Below are 22829 nucleotides of genomic sequence, written 5' to 3' on the forward strand. Positions count from 1 at the left end.
ATATGGTTCACAATTCATTGTTGTCATTTTGAATACTAAGAAAGTAGTAAGTTTAAATTTTATTTCCCTAACGTATTTTTTTAAGTTTATTTATGTTTTAAAGTTTATTTATTTATTTATTTTGAGAGAGACAGAGACAGCGCAAGTGGGGAAGGAGCAGAGAGAGAGGGAGAGAGAAAGAATCCCAAGCAGGCTCCATAGTGCCAGCGTGGAGCCTGATGCGGGGTTCAAACTCATGAAACTGTGAGACCATGACCTGAGCCAAAACCAAGAGAGACAGAGCTTATACAAGTGGGGGAGGGGCAGAGAGAGAGAGGGAGAGAGAATCCCAAGCAGACTCTGTTCCCTGCTAGGGCAGAGCCCAACTCGGGGCTCAATCCCAGGGACCTTGGGATCATAGCCTGCGCTGAAATCAAGAGTCAGACGCTTAACCGACTGAGCCACCCGGGTGCCTGGTTTTTGTTTTGGTTTTTGTGTTTGTGTTTTCCCAATAGGCTTCACGCCCAACATGGAGTCCAGTGAGGGGCTTAAACTCATGACCCTGAGATCAAGATATGAGCTGAAATCAAGAGTCAGATGCTTAGCCCACTGAGCTACCCAGGCACCCTTTCCCTAGCTTTCTTAATTGACCTTTGGTCATTAAATTTAAATGTTTTCCTTGCTTTCAGTTACAGATGAGGACACAGTAAAGAGGTATTTTGCCAAGTTTGAAGAAAAATTTTTCCAAACCTGTGAAAAGGAACTTGCCAAAATCAACACATTTTATTCAGGTGAGTAGTTTTTTGGTACAACATACAATAGAATTTCTGCTGTTACGGAAAGAGAAACTCTGCATGTCATTGTTTATTTAACCTTCTGATCATTATTTTAAAATGGTGGCTTGTTTTCCTTCCTATACTGCATTTAGGGATGTTTTCTATAGCTAAGGTAGGAATGCATCTGGTGCTTCAGTATTTAAGCCTAATATGGTCATTGCCTAGATTCTTTTGCAGTTGCAAGGATTTGGGAACCTCCTTGTGAACCAGTACTTTGTAGAGCTTCGCTCAAGTCCAGGCTAAAGCTTTAAAGACTCAGAAATTTGATTTTATCATCTCAAAGCTAAATTACAGCTAAATAAGCTAAATAAGCAGTTCCTGCTTATTAATTACATTTCTTTTGTCTTTCCATTGTATGGAATACTCATTTCTATCTCTCTAGAGCATTGTCTCCAGAGTGGCATCTACAAGATGCTATTGGAGTTGAGGAGGAAATACTAGAACTTCTATTTATTTATATCTGACCCTTTAAAATTGTATTTTTTATATATGTTTACTCCCCTAGTCCTTTAACTTCTGTTTTTCTGTCTCACAGAGCTCAAGTTTCTTGACTCCTTCATCTATTCCAGTTGACAAGACCCCTCCCAGAATTACTTCCCTCTCTGTTAGTCATCTTAACCGTGTTGTCCCTTGTGCTTTTTAAATCCTTTACCCTCATTGCTTTGTACTGCTTCTGCCTAGCAAAATTCCAACTGTGAACCAATCCAGCCTTTCCTTCTCCATGCCTATTCCCTGGGTGCTTAGGATAGCTGGGGGAAAAAATCACATACCAGAACAAGTTTGAACCAGTGTAAATTCACTGTTACATTCTTAACTGTGTCTTCAAAGCTACCCACAGGTCCTAATCAGTGCCCTTTTCCATGCTCCAAAATATTTTTCTGGACCCAACTCCATTGTCTTGAATTTTCTGACCCCACCATCTTCTCCATCATGCTCATTATACTATACTCCTTCCTTACAAATAAAAATAAAGGCCTTCAGCTCCTGTTGGTGTATAATACTTATGCAGATCTAGGCCACCCCTCCCCCAAAATACTTGTTCACATTCTTACCCTGATTTATTTCCCTCCAATCTTTTTAGAAAAGATATCCCTCTTTAGTCCATGGCAAATCTCTGCAACTACTGATTAAATTTTAGCTCCTCAAGACCTTGCGCCAGTAATTATTTCTTCTAAGAATTAGTAAATAAACGCATCGTTGATTTTCCTTTTAACTGGTTTAATCTCCTTAGCAAGTCACTGCCTTTTAGCAAAAAAGAAACAAAAAAGGAAGCAAATGCCTTAGTTCTCCTCACCTCTCCCTTATGGCTAGACTTCCTAGGCAAAGAGAGCAGTTTATGCAGAGACACAGAGCCATGAAAGGGCATAGCATGTCCTTTGCACTACACTGTAAGTACCTAGAATGCAGAGACAAAATGGCAATATTATTTGAAACTGTGCAGTGGATAGATTTTCAGCAAGGGGAAAATGTACAGAACAATTGCAATGTGCAAGAACAGAGATAATTTCCATAATTAGGAGTAGGAGTGAAAGAGGAACTAGCAGTGTAGACAGAGAAGGAGAGGGCAGCCATGTAATGAAGAATGAGGAAGAGGAAGCTAAGAGGAAGGCATTTGCAGGGGAAAGAGTGTTTAGACTGAGAAAAGGCTATAGGATATGACCTATGCCTGTAAATGAAAAATATAAAGGCCAAGTTTATTAGCTTTTTTTTTTTTCTGTAATTTTTTTTGGAAAGATCTCTGAGCCCAGTTCTATGTGGATTATTGAGATCACAAAGAGTAGATAATGCTTGTTAGTATACAAAGAAAAAAAAATATCTACTGTTAATAAGAGATATATATACTGCATGTTAAGTTGTAGTAAAAACTGTATACACATGTGACCCATCATACCTAGTCAGATATGTGTATTTTATGTATGTTTGTATGCATCTATATATGTGTGTATATGCAGTATATTTAAATAATTAATATTTTTTCATGGAATAATATCCTTACTATGTGTAGTATATATTGTTTTCTATAATTATTTCTCTTTGACTTATAATATGCCAATTTATGATCCACACAATTGCTTTTATGACTCCATATTGAGTTATAACCCTAGTTTGAAAAATGGTATCTTAAATTTCATTATTTTTCAAAAATAATTTTAGGCTTTCTACTATTGAAAGTTTGGAGGCTGTGATTAAATGACTTCCTTTTTCCTAGTGTGTTGGCAGGACCAGTAGGGCATGTCTCTTGATGTCACCACAGAGGAGGTACAAATTGATAGTCTTCAGACTGACTTTTTGCCAGGTCAGGAAGTGATGGGTAATATGAAGACATGATTGACAGAAATAGAATTTGGCTCTTGTTCTAGACAGTATCATTTTCCTCCTTATTTAGCCACCTGCTCTGTGGCAGATTATCTTATAGACAGCAATCCTCAGAGACTAGGACACAGAAAAACTATAAATAACTAAAATAACAGGGATGAGTTTAGTGTATAAACCTACCTCCACCACTTATATCTCACAGATTATTTAATGGTCAGCTAATAATGGTCACTTTCAAGTGAGATATAGTCTTGACTGAAGCTTTTAAGTACCCCCCAAAAAATGCTATAAAAGCCAAACAAAACATAGAATGAATACTACTAAAATGTACATATTTATTTTCATACCAGTTCTGTTACCTACCAGTTATGTTTTGGATTTCTGAACCTTACTATTTTTTTAGAAGAAGTTTACCATTTAACCTTCTTAGGCCTCTATGTACCTTGTAAGATGAGCAAATTCATTCCCAGTCCTCTAGGGTTCCACATGGAATGAGTTAGAAACAATTGACAATAGTTTGATGTCAGTCATGTAAGTCATTGTATTGCTCTTTATTTTATTTATATTAATATATAAAATCTTTTAGACTGTGGGAGGAGAGGGAAGTTTTTTTAAAGGAAGGCTCCTTTTTGGTGATAACATTACTAATTACTGAAGTCTCCTAGGTCTCTTTTAGTACTAAAAATGGCATCAATTCTAGAGGCGATAGTGTCAGAGATCTTTTTTTGTGGTGATCAGTAATATCCTTTTCCATTGGTAATATTAATGACTTCATGTTACAGTACCTTTCTCTTTGAACCAGTTTGCTTTCTCTCTCCATTCAAAATACATACCTTCCAAGCCATGTTTTTATGTGCCTACATAAAAACAAAATGTTAGAATGTGTCTGTTGCTTTTAATATTCCATTAGTAAAACAGGCAAGCCTTTTAAAAAAATGTTTATTTATTTTGAGAGAGAGTGCTATAAGACCCGGGGGGGGGGGGGGGCTCGGTGAGGGGGAGGAGAGAGAGAGAGCATCCCAAGCAGGCTCCGCCTGTCGGCTCAGAGCTCAACACAGGGCTTGAACTCACGAAACCATGAAATCATGACCTGAGCCGAAATCAAGAGTCAGACACTTAACCTACTGAGCTACCCAGGCGCCCCAGTTGGAATGTTTTAAATAGCTAAGGGCTTCTTCCTTTGTTTCTAAACAGTCTGTTTTTTCTGACCTGTCCTAATTTTTTGGCTTCAATTATTCTGAATTCACAGCAGTTTTATGAGCTTTTCTGTTCTTTACCAAAAAAGAGGGAGGGAGGTGGGAAAGGTAGGAGGGAAGGAATGAAATTACAGTAGTGTTATTCAGAAGTATGAAAATTATGGCATTAGAAACAGATTTATTTCTTGGCTATAGAATATTTTCAGGCTTCATATATATGCAAGACCAATTGGATAATAGTTACTCAGAACTATTCCTATTACAGTTATTCCTGTAATCCTATTAGGTCTATTTTTCTTTATTCTTACTGAATTTGAAGCATTGTATATTATTATGCCACTGAATGTGTGTAATAAAACATAAGTATGTCTTTCACTGAAATAGTAAATATTCATTTTACAAGTGATCATATGTATCTAGTACCCACATAGCTAAGTTATGGCTTAATGACTGATATGTGTGTATGTGTTTGCTTGCATATGTGTAAAGACATGGATTAAGTATATATTAATTAGCGTGATCATGGGTCTGTGATATTGTTTAAAAATCCCATTGTCCTATTATTTTTTCCTACATCATGATTCTCTTGAGTTCATTTCAACAGAATCATTTACTTCAGAGCTATTAAAGAATGGGGAGGTGGGGAGAAGTTGGAAATTATTTATGTACTATCCACATATCCACTGTCCTTCTCTTCTGTCATATCATTTCTTTCTTTCTAAGACTGAGAAGATGGGCAATGTCCATGGTCATGGAGTAACACAGTTGCCGGATGGCATCTTAATAAAAAAGCCGATTGTCATCAAAAGTAATTTTTTTTTAAACTGTGGGTTGCAACTCTACACATGGGTCAGGGAATTAAAATACGAGGGGTCATCTCGGGTATTTAAAAAATATATATGGGCACCTGGGTAGCTCAGTCCGTTAAGCATCTGACTCTTGATTTCACCTCAGGTCATGATCTCATGGTTTCGTGAGTTCAAGCCCTACATCGGACTCAGCGCTGGCAGCGTGGAACCTGCTTGGGATTCTCACTCTCCCTCTCTCTCTGCCCCTCCACCACTCATGCTGTCTCTGTCTCTCTGAAAATAAATAAACTTTAAAATAAAAATTAAAAAATACATGAGAAGAAATAGTAGAATGGAATAGTAGAATAGCTGTTGTGTGTATTGGTCAACTGTACTATTTCTTTTATGTACAATATGATACTTGGTATTTTCAAATTTTGCAAAGTACTGTGGAAAGTGACATGAAGAACCATTGACTTTGCTTAGAGGAAAAGAGAGGGATTGAGGAAAAGCCTACACAAGAAGTAAAATTTAAATTGCATCCTTGAAAATGCGTAGGCATCTCCACATGCTCTTGGAGTAGCATATTGAGGATAACAGTCGGAGAGGAGTTGGAGTGCAGTGTTCCAGGGAAACACCTATCCAGATGCATTGTGAAATCAAAGTACATGACATATTTGGGATTGAGGAGTATAACAGATAGTCTGCTGAGGCTGGAGTTGTTTTACCCACACATGGAAATTTTAGACTTCAGTATTTGAGGTGTAACAATCTCAGGTAATAAGAATTCCAGATAAAAGCACAAAAATGTCATGTAATATAACAATTAACTACCCTGAATCATCTAGGATGGGTCAGCCGTCTTACAAATTTTGTATTTCAAATAATACTGACATCCATAAATTGAATTAGCAAGATCATAACATTGCAAGATAAGTATACAAAAAAATCAAAGTATTCTAAAACACTAACGTTGTTTTATCAACAATTATTCTTGAGTTGCATAACTATAATAGCTTTGTTATTAAGATAGTTTATAGTTCTGAAATAACTTTTCTCTAAAAGTAAAATATATATAAATCTGGTGAAAACTAAAAAAAATACCTTGTTGGGGTCCCTGGGTAGCTCAGTCCGTTGAGCGTCCAACTCTTGATTTCACCTCAAGTCATGATCTCATGGTTCGCGAAATCAAGCCCACATTGGACTCTGCTCTGACAGCTCAGATGTACTCTGTACTCTCTATCTTTCAAAATAAACAAACAAACAAACAAATAAATAAATAAATAAATAAATAAAAATAAGATCTCGTTAACCCTAATGTCCCTAATGTCTTTAAGGGACATATAGGTGCTTTGAAAGTTTTGAATGGTTATTGGAAATTTTTATCAAATATTTTATTATCTGAGAGCTTATGGCATTAAGCATGTATTCTTAAAATAATCTGTTCTCATTCAGTCACTGGATTTACTGGAATGTGTAGAGAGTGGAATTTATTGCCAAGATAGGCTATTTTTATCAGTATTCATAAAATTACTTACAAATATTCATTTTTATTTCTTAAGTATATTTGTAGAGTTTAATTCATAGGCCAAAGTACATTTTTGTGTACATATATACCTTTTCCCAAATTCTGTGCTGTCCCATATATTTGAACTTTTTGGAGCCCTGACTCTAGAAAACTGTGGTGTCATTGAAAAATAGATTTGGACACTTGTCAAAAGCAGTGTTTCTCATCCTTTTTAAACCTATTGATAAGTATTAAACCCTTTTTCTAAGTATAACACTGTAACTATGGTAATATTGAATTCTTTTTTGAAATATGCTTTATACTCCCCTACTTCCAAACAAGGATTTTCCTTTATGTGCTCTTCCATTTCCCCTTAAGGAAGAGAATCACTGGTTCAAAAACTGCAAAATACCCCTGGCATTTATTATTCCTCTATTTCTCTATAGGCACTTGGATTACTAGAGAGTTTTTCCTACATATTCATTCATTCACTCAGTCAACAAACATTGATTGAGCCTACTGTATGCAAGCTCTTATAATATAAAGATGATGATGATAGTCCACACAAAAATTTATATGTGAATATTAATAGCATAATTTATATAGTAAAAAAATAGAAACAATTGTCCATCAACATGCATATTTAAACAAAATGTGGTATATCCACCCAACAAAATATAATTCACAATAAAAAGAACAAACTCCTGTGGATCAACATCAAAGTCATTATGTTAAGAATCCAGACAGATGCAAAAGACAACACATCGTATGATTCCTTTATAAAAGTAAAGGAATTTCCTTCAGAAAAGACAAGTTTATAGAAACAGAAAGCAGATTAGTGGTTACTTGGGGCTAGGGGTGGGAATGAGGAATGACAGCCAGTGGCCATGACAGAAGTGTATGGGATGTTGGAAATGTTCTAAAATTGAATGGTGTTGATGATTGTGCAACTCCACAGATTTACTAAAAATTACCAAACTATGCTTACCATCGATGAATTCTATGCTGTGTAAAGTATATCTGAAAAAGCTATTAGAAAACTGCTCACCATTAAAACATGAAGATTTTTTTTGCTCTCAAGAGAGAAGCATTGGCCTTAGAGAGCTCACGGTTAATGAAACAAACATATAAACAAAGAATTATATGTTCAGTGTGCTTTGTATGCATGTTTGTGGTCTAATGAGAGCCCTGTAGCGGGAGTTTCAAGTTGTAGCTGAGAGTTGTTAGGCAAGAAAGACTTTATGTAGAAAATAATATTTGAGGTTAGCCTTGTAAAATGAGTGAGGAGTTTGCCAGATGGGGAGGCATTTGTTTCATGACATTGCTGGCATGCAGGAAGTAACAGTTCTTCTTTCTTTCCATTTTTTGGACTACTTTCATTTTTAATATCCATATGATGAAAGATGTAAATAATTACAAAATTTATGTATTGACATTTGTGGCTAAGGATGGTAAACAGATAGCAAATTCGTGTATCAGTCTTTTAACAGTGAAAATTGATCATTCATATACTTACGATTTTCTGGCTTTTGGGTCTTACAAGTTACCTAAGATTTTTAATCAGCCAAGTAATTTATAGTTGACCTTGTCTCACATTCTTTCATTATATATTGTGTATGTATTTGTGTATACTGTTTTTTCATATAGCTTTTTACTGGTTAGGGCATAAATATTTAAGTTGTTAATAAAACAGAAGTGTTATATGTATCTTTTGATCTAGAAGCATCACGAAAAAATTACTGAATCATTAAGTGCACAGTGAACCAAGAAAGAACCAAAAAGTTCTATATTGTTTTTGATCAGAAGGATAATAAGATAAACAACTTTGCAGTGGAAATGCTTGGCTTTAATAAGAAATTTGAGATTCATTTTGCCTTTTCAGTTGGAGATTTGAAAATAGGTAAATAGTTCTTTTTCTTACAATATGGATGATTAGGAAGAAATCCTGAAAACCTCTCAACTACAAAACAGTAAGATGCAGCATAAAATATGCAAAATTAATTAGATACAAAATAAAACAATATGCTTAGTATGGCTAAAGACATAGAAGAATATCAAAACCATGAACAAAGAAGAAACGATCAAAATTGACTTTTTAAAATAACCAATTAGGACTTTTAATAATTAAAATATAATCACTGAAATTAATATCTTAACCAGTTAAACCTGTAAATTAGGTAGAGATTAAGAGAGAATTTATAGGAGCGCCTGGATGGCTCAGTCAGTTAAGCGTCCGACTTCAGCTCAGGTCATGATCTCACTGCTTATGAGTTCGAGCCCCCTGTCAGGCTGTGTGCTGACAGCTCAGAGCTTGAAGCCTGCTTCAGATTCTGTGACTCCCTCTCTCTCTGCCCTTCCCCTGGTCATGCTCTCTCTCTGCCTCTTAAAAAATAAATGTTAAAAAAAATTTAAAAAAAGAGAATTTATACACTTGAACATAGAGCTGAAGCAATTACCCAGAATGCAACAAAAAGAGGAAAATACAAACTATGTAAAAGAGCGTGAAGTCAAGAGGCCATAGTTTGTATCTATGATTTTGCCTTGTCCGCTACCCTTTGCCTTCAGCCAGAAGCCCAACTGACTAGGGTTCTTTAGTGGATAGAATGACCCAGATTTCAATTCCTAATGGGTCTGAATCGTCAATAATTCTTTTCTTTGATGTCTGTGGCCTCCCATTAATTTTTATTACTTGTCATGGAAATACTAGGATATATTCCAAAGAGTCTCCTGGGTTATGGACACAATCCTCCCTGCTCCTGTTGTATATCAACAATTCACTTTCCCCTTGGTCATTGGGATCAATCACTAATCAGTAAACAACTTCTTTGCCTACTGGTTCAGTAGTATGATGAGCCCCAAATGGCCAGGTGTTTCTCATCTTCCAATTCAGTGTAACTGTTGTTGTATTCCTCTGAAAGAAGCATTTCTTCTTGAGAACTAACCAATAGAGCTCAAGTTGCAGACTGGGAAGCAAAAATTGGGTGAGTGAATTTTTAGTATAGTAGTGAAAGGAGCCACTCCCACTTCCATTCCTTGATCGTAGACTCTGTATTTTGACTGTGTTTGCGAAAACACCAATATAATGGTCTTAATGCTATAAGGCAGAACCCTATTCTTCAAGAGTTTTGTCTCTCATTTTAAGTCTTTCTTTGAGCTAGCAATTTCTGGGTATGTGGTAGGACCATTATATTCCATGGATATGCTTATTGTTTTACTACCTTTGCTGTGAAATGAGTTTTTTGATCAGAAACAAAGCTGTGTAGTATACCATGAAAATGGATAAGACATTCCAGGTAATAGTGGTGCTAGCCAGAAATGTTATGAGCAGGGAAGGCACAACCATATCAAGAATACATTTATTCCAGAGAGGACAGATCTGCCCCCTGCATCCAGTTGCATTCAACCTACCACTAGGTGGCTGACCAGTACTTATGGGGAATGATGCCATTTCTGGGGCTCAGACAATGCTGGCATCTGCTGCCAGATAAGAAGCTGTATTATTAGGTGCATAGCTGCATACCAGGTGCTAGAGGCTGTGTTGATTTGCTCCAGTGATGATACCACATCTAGAATGGCAGCTGACATCGGAATGAGCACTTGATTACATTTGCCGTGATCCACAGTCATTCTTCAAGATCCATACAACTTCTGCACAGACTAAATAGATGAATTAAATGGGGAACGATAGATATCAACATCCCTGTATCTTTCAAGTCTCTGGTTGTGGCACTAAGCTCTGGAGTTCCCCTAGGAATGTGTTTTTGCTTCTTGATTATTATCTTGATAGGGAGAAGTTCTTGGAACTTCCACTAGTCCTTCCGACAATAATGGCCCTTATCCCTGGGTCAGAGTCAATGTGAGATTTGTACAAGTGGCCTGATGTTTCTATTCCAGTTATACATTCTAGAACTGAGAAAGTAATCATAGTGTGAGTTCATGGACCATCTGGGTCCACTGTGAGTTAAACCTGAACACTATAAATCTCCATTTGACTGCTGGACCAAGTGGCATTTGGAGTCTCTAGAAATTTGCATCAGTCCAGAGATAGCATAATTCTAAGGAGGCCTCTGAGATTCCATCCTCCTCATGTATTCTCTATCTTTTCCCAGTTATTCAGTCAAACATCTATGTAGGTGTTGCTCTGAAGGGATTTTGCAGCTGTATTCAGGGTCCCAAATCAGTTGACTAAGAACGGGAGATTATTGGGGCACCTGGGTGGTTCAGTTGGTGAACTGTGCGACTTTAGCTCAGGTCATGATCTTGTGGTTCGTGAGTTTGAGCCCCATGTCGGGCTCTGTGCTGACAGCTTGGAGTCTGGAGCCTGCTTCAGATTCTATGTCTCCCTCCCTCTCTGCCCCTCCTCTGCTTACACATATGTGCACGCACTATCTCAAAATAAATCAACATTAAAAAAAAAAAAAGGGAGATTATCCCAAGGAAGCCTGACTACTCACATAAGCGATTAAAAGAGACTGAGGTATTCCTGAGGAGAGAGATTCAAATCATGAATATTCACGAGGTTGTACAACCATCACCATTATATAATTCCAGAACATGTTCATCATCCCCGAAAGACCCTATGCCCATTAGCAGTCATTCCCCATTCTTCCAACCCCCTAGACCCTAGCAATCACTAATCTGTATCTGGGTTTGCCTGTTCTGGACATTTCATATAAATGGAATAAGATAACATGTAGCATTTTGTGTCTGGTTTCTTTAACTTACCATAGTTTCTTCAAGTTTCATTCATGTTGTAGCATGTATCAGTACTTCATTCTTTTTTATGACTGAATAATATTTCCTGTGTGTGTGTGTGTGTGTGTGTTTCATTTATCCTTTCATTGGTTAATGTACATTTAGGGTTTTTTTTTTTTACTATTTTTCCAGGTTTTTTTTTTACTATTGTGAATACATATTCATGTATATGTACAAGTTTTTGTGTGAACGTATGTTTTCAGTTCTCTTGGGTATATACCTAGGAGTGAAATTGCTGCATCTTAAGGTAACTAACTCTATGTTTCACTTTTCGAGAATGGACAAACTGTTTTCCAGATTATAATGTGGCTGTACCATTTTGCATTCTCACTTTTCACGGCTTTTTAAATTCTGTATCTTCATCTGTAAAAACAAAGGGTACACTTGAGGTTTTACAGGGAGGGAAACGTGGGATAGAATGATAGGATGAAATGTTACACCAAAACATTTTTTTCCTATCCAGTTCTAAATATTACATGTAACATTTTTTTCCCTAGAAATTTTAGGGAAACAAACTGGAATAAATACTAAAAATTCAGAAGTCAGTGAGAACTTTACCAGGTTTTTTATCTTGATGTTTTGAAATTCTTTTTTTTTTCTTTCTTTCTTTTTTTTTTTTAACAGAGAAGCTTGCGGAGGCTCAGCGCAGGTTTGCTACACTTCAGAATGAGCTTCAGTCATCACTGGATGCACAGAAAGAGAGCACTGGCGTTACTACACTGCGACAACGCAGAAAGCCAGTCTTCCACTTGTCCCACGAGGAACGTGTCCAACATAGGAATATTAAAGACCTTAAACTGGCCTTCAGCGAGTTCTACCTCAGTCTTATCCTGCTGCAGAACTATCAGGTACTTCAGTTTTTACCCTGGAGAATGGAATCTTCAAATAATTGAGAAATTTGGAATTAACCGTGAACTATACTAACGGGCCAATCCAAAAAGGGAAATCTTTAGCATGTCATTATTTTTTAGGTTCTTAATGTGATTTCAGTTGTTCTTATTGGCTAAAAACCACATATCAAAGGTAGCAAAATAGTGTAACAAGGTTTCTATTTTGGGGGCGCCTGGGTGGCTTAGTTAACCGTCTGACTTCGGCTCAGGTCATGATCTCATGATTCGTGCTTTCGAGCCTCACATCATGCTCTGTGCTGACAGCTCGGAGCCTGGAGCCTGCTTCAGATTCTGTCTCCCTCTCTCTCTGCCCCTCCCCCGCTCCCACTCTGCGCGCGCTCTCTCTCTCTCTCTCACTCACTCTTTCTCAAAAATAAACATCAAAAAGATTTGTGAAAAGATTTCTGTTTTTGAAGATCAGTTTTTGAAAACTTTTTGTACAACATTCACTATATTCACTCACAGTTTGCTTCCTAATGGTTTGCTTCCTGTTTTTAGAGGCATCTGTGGTAGTGGTGAATAGAAATAAGAAATTGTGTATGTTTACCCAACCACCGCTGGCTATGTAAGAGCTTTATATTCCTCCAAACCTATAGCAAAATTTCCACAAAGGCAATTAGACAGTTAACTTTCCTGAAACTAACACTAATAATATTATAAAAGATACTGACTTTTCAATTTACAACTAACAATCCTTCCAATTTTATTATCCGCAGCCTGCAGTATGACTCTGTGATAAAAAAAATCTTTATGGAATTACTGAATCACTATATTGTACACCTGAGACTAATGTAACACTGTATATTAACTACATTAGAATTAAAATAAAGGGTTTTTTTTTTTTAAGTAGAAAAGAATTCTTGTGAGAGAAAAGAAATTAGGTCACAGCAAATATATATAGAGACTGAATATCTATGCAATTAGGATATATGACTATTTTTAAAATCCAATCTGTAAAGCCTTACTACCATGTACATTAAATTATGGAAATTGAAGGCATTTATTAATTTCTAATTCTTTACAGATTTGTTTACCTAGTTGACTCTGTAACAGATTTATAGAAAAACAGATGATTTGTTCAATAATAAACATTTCAGTAGGCAAAAGCTTCTCTAATCTCTAAATTTAGTGACTTTACGTACTATTCTTTTTCCATTTTATTGTGATTAGTACTAATAATCTGTGGTTAGAATCATCACAGGATGAAAACTCAAGATTATATAACAAAAGTATTCTAGGGGTACATTGGGAGTTTTAAAATAAGAAGACATTATAGTCTCATATCTGCAGTAATCTAAGCTGTTAATGCATGTACTTATTTCCATCTCTTTCATAATTCTGTGTTCTTCTTTGATAATTTAATATTTTATCATTCAAAGAAGAATAGTAAAGCATATCATGAGAAATTATTTTCCTTTGAAATTTATCTATAGCATTATAATTTATATTTAAAAAGAAACAAAAATGTATTCTTTCTTATAATGCTATAAAACATTAACGTTTCATGTTTCATTGATTATGCTTGTGTGTTACAGGGAAATACCCCTCAAAAAAAATTTTGTTTTACTAACTTTCCCACCAGCTTTTGTGTGGGGTCATTATAAAAAGCTCCTTGGGGCGCCTGGATGGCTCAGCTGGTTAAGCTCCAGTCAAAAACTCATGGTTTGTGAGTTTGAGCCCCACATTGGGCTCTGTGCGGACAGCCCAGAGTCTGGAGCCTACTTTGGATTCTGTGTCTCCCTGTCTCTCTGTGCCCTCCCCCACTCATGCTCCCTCATTCTCTCTCTCTCTCCCCCCCTCTCTCTCTATCAAAAACAAATAAACATTAAAAAAAAAAAGTTTGGGAAAACAAAAATAATCATTAATTATAAAAGTTCTGATCCATTCTCTGTTCTTTGAGGCTGGCTATTCTGTAAGAATATATTTATATTGAGAGTGAGGAGAAAGGAAAATTGAAATCAGTCTTTAATTCATGGTGTATGCACCCCAAGGAAAGTTTAAGATGATTTATTAAAGTATGAGAAAAAAAATTATATACAAACTAGGAAGCATGCAAAGTCTAATTTGGAGTCAGTATTCAATTTTTTTACTGATAGGACTATGTGATCAACAAATTTGGAAGCCTCTGGTTTAAAGAACCGTGAAAAGCCGGTTTCTTGCTTTTTCTTGCATGTTGATCAAAAAAACAACAATTTGAGAATGTAAAAAAGTATACTATTTTGATATTGTGGAAATGGAGAAAGAGTGCAAGCTCTCACCCACCATCAGTGAAACCCTATGTATGTGATCACTTCTACTGACTCTCTTCACACTCCCATCCCCAAACTGAGAATGGATGGAAGTAAAATGAAAGTTAAAAGAAATAGATGATTTTCCATTTTTCCATGCTTGTTCATAAATGGTTGCACATTAGAGGTAAAATACATAGCTATGCCAGTCCTTCGGAAAACAAAACTAAGAAATGTAGTCAATGTATGATAAATCCAAACATTTTTCTGACAGTCTTCTTTTGATCATGAAACAAAATAATACCAACTAGCCTTTTTGAGAATATTGTACATAAGAAAATGGAAATAAAGATGTTTTGAGTTTAAGACTTTTATTAATTTACTTGAAATAGAAATACTAGGATTCATAGTTCAAGGTTTCTTTTATTACTGATGGTACTACCATTACTGATGATACTACCTTGAAATAAACAGATGGAATAAGAAAGAAGAGTCTTATCTTTTTAGTAGTAAATGCTTGTATGAAAGCATTGCCATTTCTCTCAGTACTCAGTCCTCAGTCAGCTCATCAATGCTTAGTGCTTATTGTTTTCCTTTTATGGTGGTGGAAATTACAGTAGTTTTTCTCATTTCTTTCTGTAGAATCTGAATTTTACAGGGTTTCGAAAAATCCTCAAAAAGCATGACAAGATCCTGGAAACATCTCGTGGAGCAGATTGGCGAGTGGCTCATGTAGAAGTGGCGCCTTTTTATACGTGCAAGAAAATCAACCAGCTCATCTCTGAAACTGAGGTATAGTAATTTCATTTGTGTGCCATATATTTTCAATAAAATTAATGTCTTATTTTTAATGAAATAATTCCTCATCTCTGTTCCCTTTTTGTAATTACTTGCTGGCTTTGAATATAATCTTATTCATGATTTTTTTGTTTTGCTTTTTATTCAGTATATAGTCACCAAGAGGTTATCAGAATACCGTATGTATAAATGGTTCAGAATTATTTATGTATTACTCAAGGTTAGTATAACCTGTGTCAAAATTTAATGTGTCTTTCTAGGCTGTAGTGACTAATGAACTTGAAGATGGTGACAGACAAAAAGCTATGAAGCGTTTACGTGTTCCCCCTTTGGGAGCTGCTCAGGTTCGTATTTTCTTCCAGTTGTCTGGCCAGTTGGTTTTGTCTGTTTAGTAATCAACATAATCTATTTAGCTGGTAAAATTCTAGTTTCATTACTTAAAAAAATATATGTCAGCCAAACTTTAAAAGTAGTTGTTACTATTGTTATTTCGTTTTTAAAATATTAAATGCCACATCTCACTTCATGATGAATTATAATGTCTTCTCACCTTTCTCTTCTTATTCTGTGCTCCTTCTCTTGTTTATTTTTATTGACATCCTAACTTCCGGGTCTCCTTAAATGATTAAGATGAGGTTTTTATTTCGTGATATGTGGTGGGGGATTCAGGTATGCTCGGGTACTGCATATCTTCATCCAAAATGCCAAGGTTCTAAAAAAATTTCTAAAAAAAATTTATTAAATGATGTCTACACAGTAGTTATACCAAAACATTTAAATGATATATTCTGTGTCATAAAACCAGTTTCAATAAACTTAAAAGGATTTAAGTCATAGAGCATATGTTCTCTGACCACAGTGGAATGGAAATCCATAACAAAAAAAGCTTCCTTATCCTAATAAAAGGCAAAAACCTACAACTAATATTATACTTAATGATGAAACACTGTATGCCTTCTCCCTAACTAGGGACAAAAAAGGAGATTCAATCTAACCACTTTTATTCAAAATTGTACTAGAGATTCTAGCCAGTGCAGGAGGGTAGGAAAAAGAAATAAAAGGCATTCAGATTTAAACAAAGAACTAAAACTGGTGGGGTTTTTGCTGATGACATGATAACCTGTGTAGAAAAATGCAGTGAGTTATTAGAATAGCTACTAGAACTAATAAGTGAGTTTAGCATGGTTGCAGAATATTAGATGAACATATAAAATAAATTGCATATATTTGTGTATATATATATATAATCAAGAATAATTAGAAATCAAATTTTTAAATGCTGTTTATAATTAAAATAGAAATATATAGGGATAGATCTGACACAAGATGTACAGCATCTTTACATTGAAAACTAAAACATTGCTAAGAGAAATAAAGAAGACAAATGCATGAGAGATATACCATTTTCATGGGTTAGAAAACCCAATATTTCTAAGGTATCATTTCTTCCTGAATAGATCCATAGATAAAACACAATCCAGCTCAAAATCTCAATAGGTCTTTATATTTATTATGTATGTATAACTGGTTAGCAAATGTAAAAATTTATATGGAAATACAAAGGACCAAGAATAACCATAAAAACTTTAGAACAACTAAGTTGAAAGATTGAGACTACTTCCTATCAAACTTATTAAAACTACTGTAATCAGAACAGTGTGGTATTAGTGTCAAGATAGGCAAGTAGATGAATGAAACTGAATAAAATGTCCAAAAATAGACCAATGAATACATGGACAAATGATTTTCTTTTTTTTTTAATTAAATAAATTTTTTTTTCTTTATTTTTTAGGGAGGGAGAGTGTGTGAGTAGGGGAGAGGGGCAGAGGGGGAGAGAGAGAGAGAGAGAATGAGAATCTTAAGTAGGTACCATGCTCAGTGTGGAGCCCGACACGGGGCTCAATCCCATGACCCTGGGATCATGACCTAAGCTGAAATCGATGCTCAACCTACTGAGCCACCCAGGCGCCCCTGTGCACTAATTTTCAATAAAGATGCAAAGACAGATGTAAAGATTTAAGTACAACTAATTTTTAATAAAGATGTAAGGACAGTTCAGCTTAGAAAGGATAGTCTTTTCAATAAATGACACTGGAGCAATTGGCTTCCAACTGCAAAAGAAAAACATTAGAACTCCACATCATATACAAAAGTTAATTTTAAGTATACCTAAATGAAACCAAAAACTACACATTTTTGAAGAAGATACAGGAAAACATCCTGATGGCTGGTTTATGCAGAGATCTAACAAGTAAAACCAAAAGCACTTCATCAAAATTTAAGACTTCTCTTCAGAAGACAATATTAAGAGAATGAAAAGAAAAGCAACAGACTAAGAGAAAATATTTACAAAATATATCTGACAGAGGATTTGTATTCAAAACGTGTAAAGAACTCCAGTACTCAAATATAAGAAAACAAACGACGTAAACTAAAAGTGGGCAAGAAATCTGACCAAACACACAAAGATGGATAAGTAGCAAGTAAACGTAAATGGATGTTCAATATCATCAGTCATAGGGAAATACAAATTAAAACCATAATGAGATAATATATACTTATTAGAATGATGACACACTAAATGTTGGAGGAACAAAAGCTCTGACATCTCATACGCTACTATTGGAATATCAAATAATACAACCATATTGGAAAACAATTTGGCAGTTTCTTAAAAATTAAACCTTCATCTACCATATAATCTAGCCATTACACTCATAGGTATTTACCCAAGGCAGATTGCAAGCATATTTTCATATAAAGATGTGTATACAAGGGGCTCCTGCTTGCCTCAGTTGGTAGAGCATTCAGCTCTTGATCTTGGAGTCATGAGTTTGGGTGTTGAGCTTACTTTTAAATACATACATACATACATACATACATACATACATACATAAAATCCTTTTTTTAAAAAAAAGATGTGCACACAAATGTTTTGTAGCAGCTTTATTCATAATAGCCTAAAACTGGAAACAACTCATATCTTTCAATTAGGTGAATGGATAAACAATTATGGTATATCCATACAATGGCATACTACTCAGCAATAAAAAGGAATAAACATTGATATATGGAAAGTATGGATGCATCTCAAAATAATTACACTGAGTGAAAGAAGCCAGACCAAAAGAGAGTACATACTCTATATGGTTTTGTTTACCTGAAACTCTGGAAAATGCAAACTACTATATAATGACAGAAAGGTCCATGATTGTCTAGGGGTAGGATGGGTGTGGTGAGAGGAAAAGTGTTACAGAAGGGCGTGAGGAATCTCTTGGCCGGGGGAGGGCGGGGGGGCGCGGCAGGTGATACATATGTTCATTGTCTTGATTATGGTGATAGTTTCATAAGTGTTTACTTATATCAGAACATCAAATTAGATACTTTAAATGTGTATGCTTTAATATATATCAGTTATATTTCAGTAAAACTATTAATAATAAAATTAATCTCAAAAAATTAAGGTGTTTCTGAATGCATGAAGAGTTGGTAAAGCTAAAAAAAAAACACGTAAATGGTTATCTTTGGCGAGGGGGGAAGGTTTATGGATCTGGAAGGGTTAGAGATGTCAAAGTTAATAGAAATGTTCTGTTTCTAAAGATGAGTGATAGGCATAGGCACACTTTATTATTCAGTTCCTTAACAGTTCAAATACATTTTATGTGTTCTTTCCTATATGATAAATTACACAATTTTTTAACTAAAGAAAAAAATTTTTAAATACAAATGACAGTCTTCCCTCTGGATGCTTTCAGTCTTAAACTAACAATTGCAGATACCTGTTACTCAATAATATGTAAGTCGGAGGGAGTCTCAATTTTTTTTTCATTTAAAGGTTTTTAGAAAACATTTAAACCATCTTAAATATAATATCACCTTAAAAACCAGCAGAATCTCTTTATAACACTCATTGCAAATATTTAAATCCACAATATTTTCTCTTTCCTGTGTTTCTCATCCCTTTACTTTTAAAATATCAGGTACTTTCTTTTATATTAGAAAGCAGTTGATATAAATCTGCATTAAAATGGAGAAAAATATTCTTTAACCTTTATACTCTGGAGATTCAGATATACCAGTCTCTTGAGAATCTCTAGCATGTCTTTATTATTTTTTTTTTTTAAAAACACAGAACTAGGGGCGCCTGGGTGGCGCAGTCGGTTAAGCGTCCGACTTCAGCCAGGTCACGATCTCGCGGTCCGTGAGTTCGAGCCCCGCATCAGGCTCTGGGCTGATGGCTTGGAGCCTGGAGCCTGTTTCCGATTCTGTGTCTCCCTCTCTCTCTGCCCCTCCCCCGTTCATGCTCTGTCTCTCTCTGTCCCAAAAATAAATAAAAAACGTTGAAAAAAAAAATTAAAAAAAAAACAACACAGAACTAAATTTTTTTTTTAATGTTTATTTATTTTTGAGAGAGACAGAGACAGAATGTGAGTGGGTTAGGGGCAGAGAGAGAGGGAGACACAGAAGCAGAAGCAGGCTCCAGACTCTGAGCTGTCAGCACAGAGCCCAACACGGGGCTCGAACTCACGAGCTGTGAGATCATGACCTGAGCTGAAGTCAGACGCTTAACCGACTGAGCCACCCAGGCACCCCTCTAGCATGTCTTTAAAAATTCACTTTAGGGGCACCTGGGTAGCTCATTTGCTTAAGCATCTGACTTCAGCTCAGGTCACGATCTTGCAGTTCATGAGTTTGAGCCCCACATCAGGCTCACTGCTGTCAGCGTGGAACCTGCTTCAGATCCTGTCTCTCTTCCTCTCTCTCTGTCTCTGTCTCTTGTTGTCTGCCCCTCCCCCACTCACGCTCTCCTCTGTCTTTCAAAAATAAACATTAAAATAAATAAATAAAAATTCACTTTAAATTATCCCAGTATTAATAGTGTAAGTAGTATAGAAAATAGTTGTTGTTAATCTTGTCACTGTCTCCATGGTTCCTTCTACCAATTATGTGAACTCTGAGTAAAGAGTGACTTATGAAATTTAAAGATGTATACATTGTAAAAATGAAATTGCACTCAGGTTTCTCCTATAAGGAAAACTCAGTGTATGTATACTTTGACGTCTATGATTATAATCTTGTTTATTTAGTAATTCAGATTTCTGTAAAAGAATTTGAATAACTGGCTACTCTGTTTTCATATTATAGGAGGATGAAGGATGTTTCTCTGGTTCTGATTTATAAAAATTCAGTTCATAAAATATTTTTGTTTTCATGGTAGAGCTTTGGGATTCATAGTACTAATTTATTAGATCATATGCTGAATGTATGCAGTATTTTGCCCTATACCTGGCATGCTGTTTTTCTGTCTACAGCCTGCACCAGCATGGACTACTTTTAGAGTTGGCCTGTTTTGTGGAATATTCATTGTACTGAATATTACCCTTGTGCTTGCCGGTAAGTCATTTAAAATTTTAAGCTAAATTATTCTTACTAATATGCCCATGTTATATTCTGTCCTTCTGTCAAAGCTGGTATCAAACTAACAAAGCTGCTTCTGAAAGAGAAATCTGTCAGGGTTGTTTTTTGTTTTTATAAATGACTGGGGGAGATGGGGCAGTGTTTGGTCATTTGCTTAGTTTGCTTTTCCTTTTGGACATATTTCCTTTTAAAACATTACTAGTTTATGACTTTTGTTCTCCATGTTTTCTAGTTTTTATGTACAATTTCTTTATACATTTTCAGAGTTCAGTTATCAAGAACCTCAACTCCCTTGTTCACAGATGAGAGTAAATAAGATTACAAAATTTGTGCACTAAAGTTTATTTACTTTGCTTCTTGGAGTCTTTCTCACATCCTTTCCAGAACATATTTACAATTACTCCATATAATTTTAAGAAACTGGGTTGTATAATTTCCTATCCTCTAAAAGTTATGAATTAGAAAGAGGTAGAAGGGATTGCTGGAAGCAAGTGCACTCCCAACATCTAGAAATGATATAACAGCAAGGGAGGCATTATCTTACTAAACCTCCCAACAGAATTTGACATAGCCCTCAGCTGCATTTGACATTGTGAATCATCCCTTCTTGAAACTCTTCACTTGGTTTTGCTGGGAAACCACCCTCTGCAGCTTTTCTTGTTAAACTTTGCTGGAAGTTCTTTCCAGTCTCCTTTGCTAACTATTCTTTTCTTTGTGACATCCAAATGTTGGGCAGTACTGCTGGACTAAATCCTCAAATTCTCTCTCTGTCGACATTCAATTCCTACCCAGGCAATTTATTCAGGCTTATGGCCATAAATATTACCTGTATGGCAGTGACTCTCAAGTATGTCTACTCTCTCCTCTGATATCTAATTGACTATTTGGATAGTAATAGGCATTTCAAACTTACATGGACAAAAATATTTTTTACTCCCAAATACACTTTCTTTTCTATATATCATCATTTTTTTTTTTTTTATCAGATTCTCAGGCCAAAAACCTTTAGCCTCTCTTTTCTCTCATACCTTATCTCCAATCCACCAGCAAAGCCTGTTGCTCTATCTTTAACAGTGTGTGTGTAAAGTACAGTTGACACAGAGTGTCAGATGTTTCAAATGTACAACATAGTGATTCAACCAGTTTCCATTATGCTGTGCTTGCCACAGTGTAGCTATTATCTGTCACCATACAACACTTTTGTAATACCTTTCATCCCTGTGACTTGTTCATTCTGTAACTAGAAGCCTGTACTTTCCACCCCCTTCACCCATTTTGAATCTGACCACTTCCACCAATGCCATCCTTGTATAAGCAGCCGTGTCCTGTTAGTGTACCACACCAGCCTTCTGAACTGGCCTCACTGCACTCACTGCAGCCACTCTTGCCTCCTCATAGCCACCAATATCTTTTCTTCTTTTTTTTTTTTTTTTAATGTAAGTTAGATCATATTGCTGTCCTCCTCAACATCTCTTTATGGCTTCTCTTACAATAAAGTTGAACCTTCTTTCTATAGACTAAAAGACCCTATAGGGTCTTGCCCCTATGGGCTTTCTGACTATACCCTGTCATCCTCCCCACACTTGGTCTCACTGTGTTTCCAAGTACATTTATGGTGTTCCTTGAATATCATCCCATCTATGAACCCTTGCAATTGCCTAAGAGGCTTTTTCCCTAAGATGTCTGTGTGGCTTACTTCTTCACTTCATTCATACAGTCTCTGTTCAAATGCCACTTCTTCACTGAGTCCTTCCTTAATCACCCTACCCTAAAATAGCCTGTTCTGTCTCCTCAGCCCACATTAGTTTTTTTCAGAGCACTTTTAAGTACATGACATAATATTACATATTTATGTTTCTTTTATCTGTTTTCCTACTGGAATGTAAGTTCCTTGATACCTGGACTTTTGTCTCCTGTTCACCATTGTATCTCTAGCACCTAGAATACTGCCTGGGTCATAGAAGGAGCTCAGAAAATACTGGTGGAAGAGGCGACTGGATGGCTCAGTTGGTTAAGCATCCAGTTTGAGCTCAGGTCATGATCTCGCAGTTCGTGGGTTCCAGCCCCGCGTCGGGCTCTGTGCTGACAGCTCAGAGCCTGGAGTCTGCTTCAAATTCT

The 22829-nt window shown here is 35.9% G+C and overlaps 1 protein-coding gene across 1 annotated transcript in view; it reads left to right on the plus strand.

Annotated features, from left to right (window-relative positions):
* Positions 1-22829, plus strand: part of XPR1 (xenotropic and polytropic retrovirus receptor 1) — a 218594-nt gene that overhangs the window by 133236 nt on the left and 62529 nt on the right. The window contains exons 3-7 of the mRNA XM_019428051.2: positions 669-770; positions 12002-12225; positions 15138-15287; positions 15554-15637; positions 20606-20687. Of these exons, the coding sequence (XP_019283596.1) occupies positions 669-770; positions 12002-12225; positions 15138-15287; positions 15554-15637; positions 20606-20687 (642 nt within the window). The remainder of the gene's footprint in view (positions 1-668; positions 771-12001; positions 12226-15137; positions 15288-15553; positions 15638-20605; positions 20688-22829) is intronic.

This window comes from Panthera pardus, unplaced genomic scaffold (assembly GCF_024362965.1).
Source record: "Panthera pardus isolate Hobbes unplaced genomic scaffold, ASM2436296v1 HiC_scaffold_21, whole genome shotgun sequence".
Lineage (NCBI taxonomy): Eukaryota > Metazoa > Chordata > Mammalia > Carnivora > Felidae > Panthera > Panthera pardus.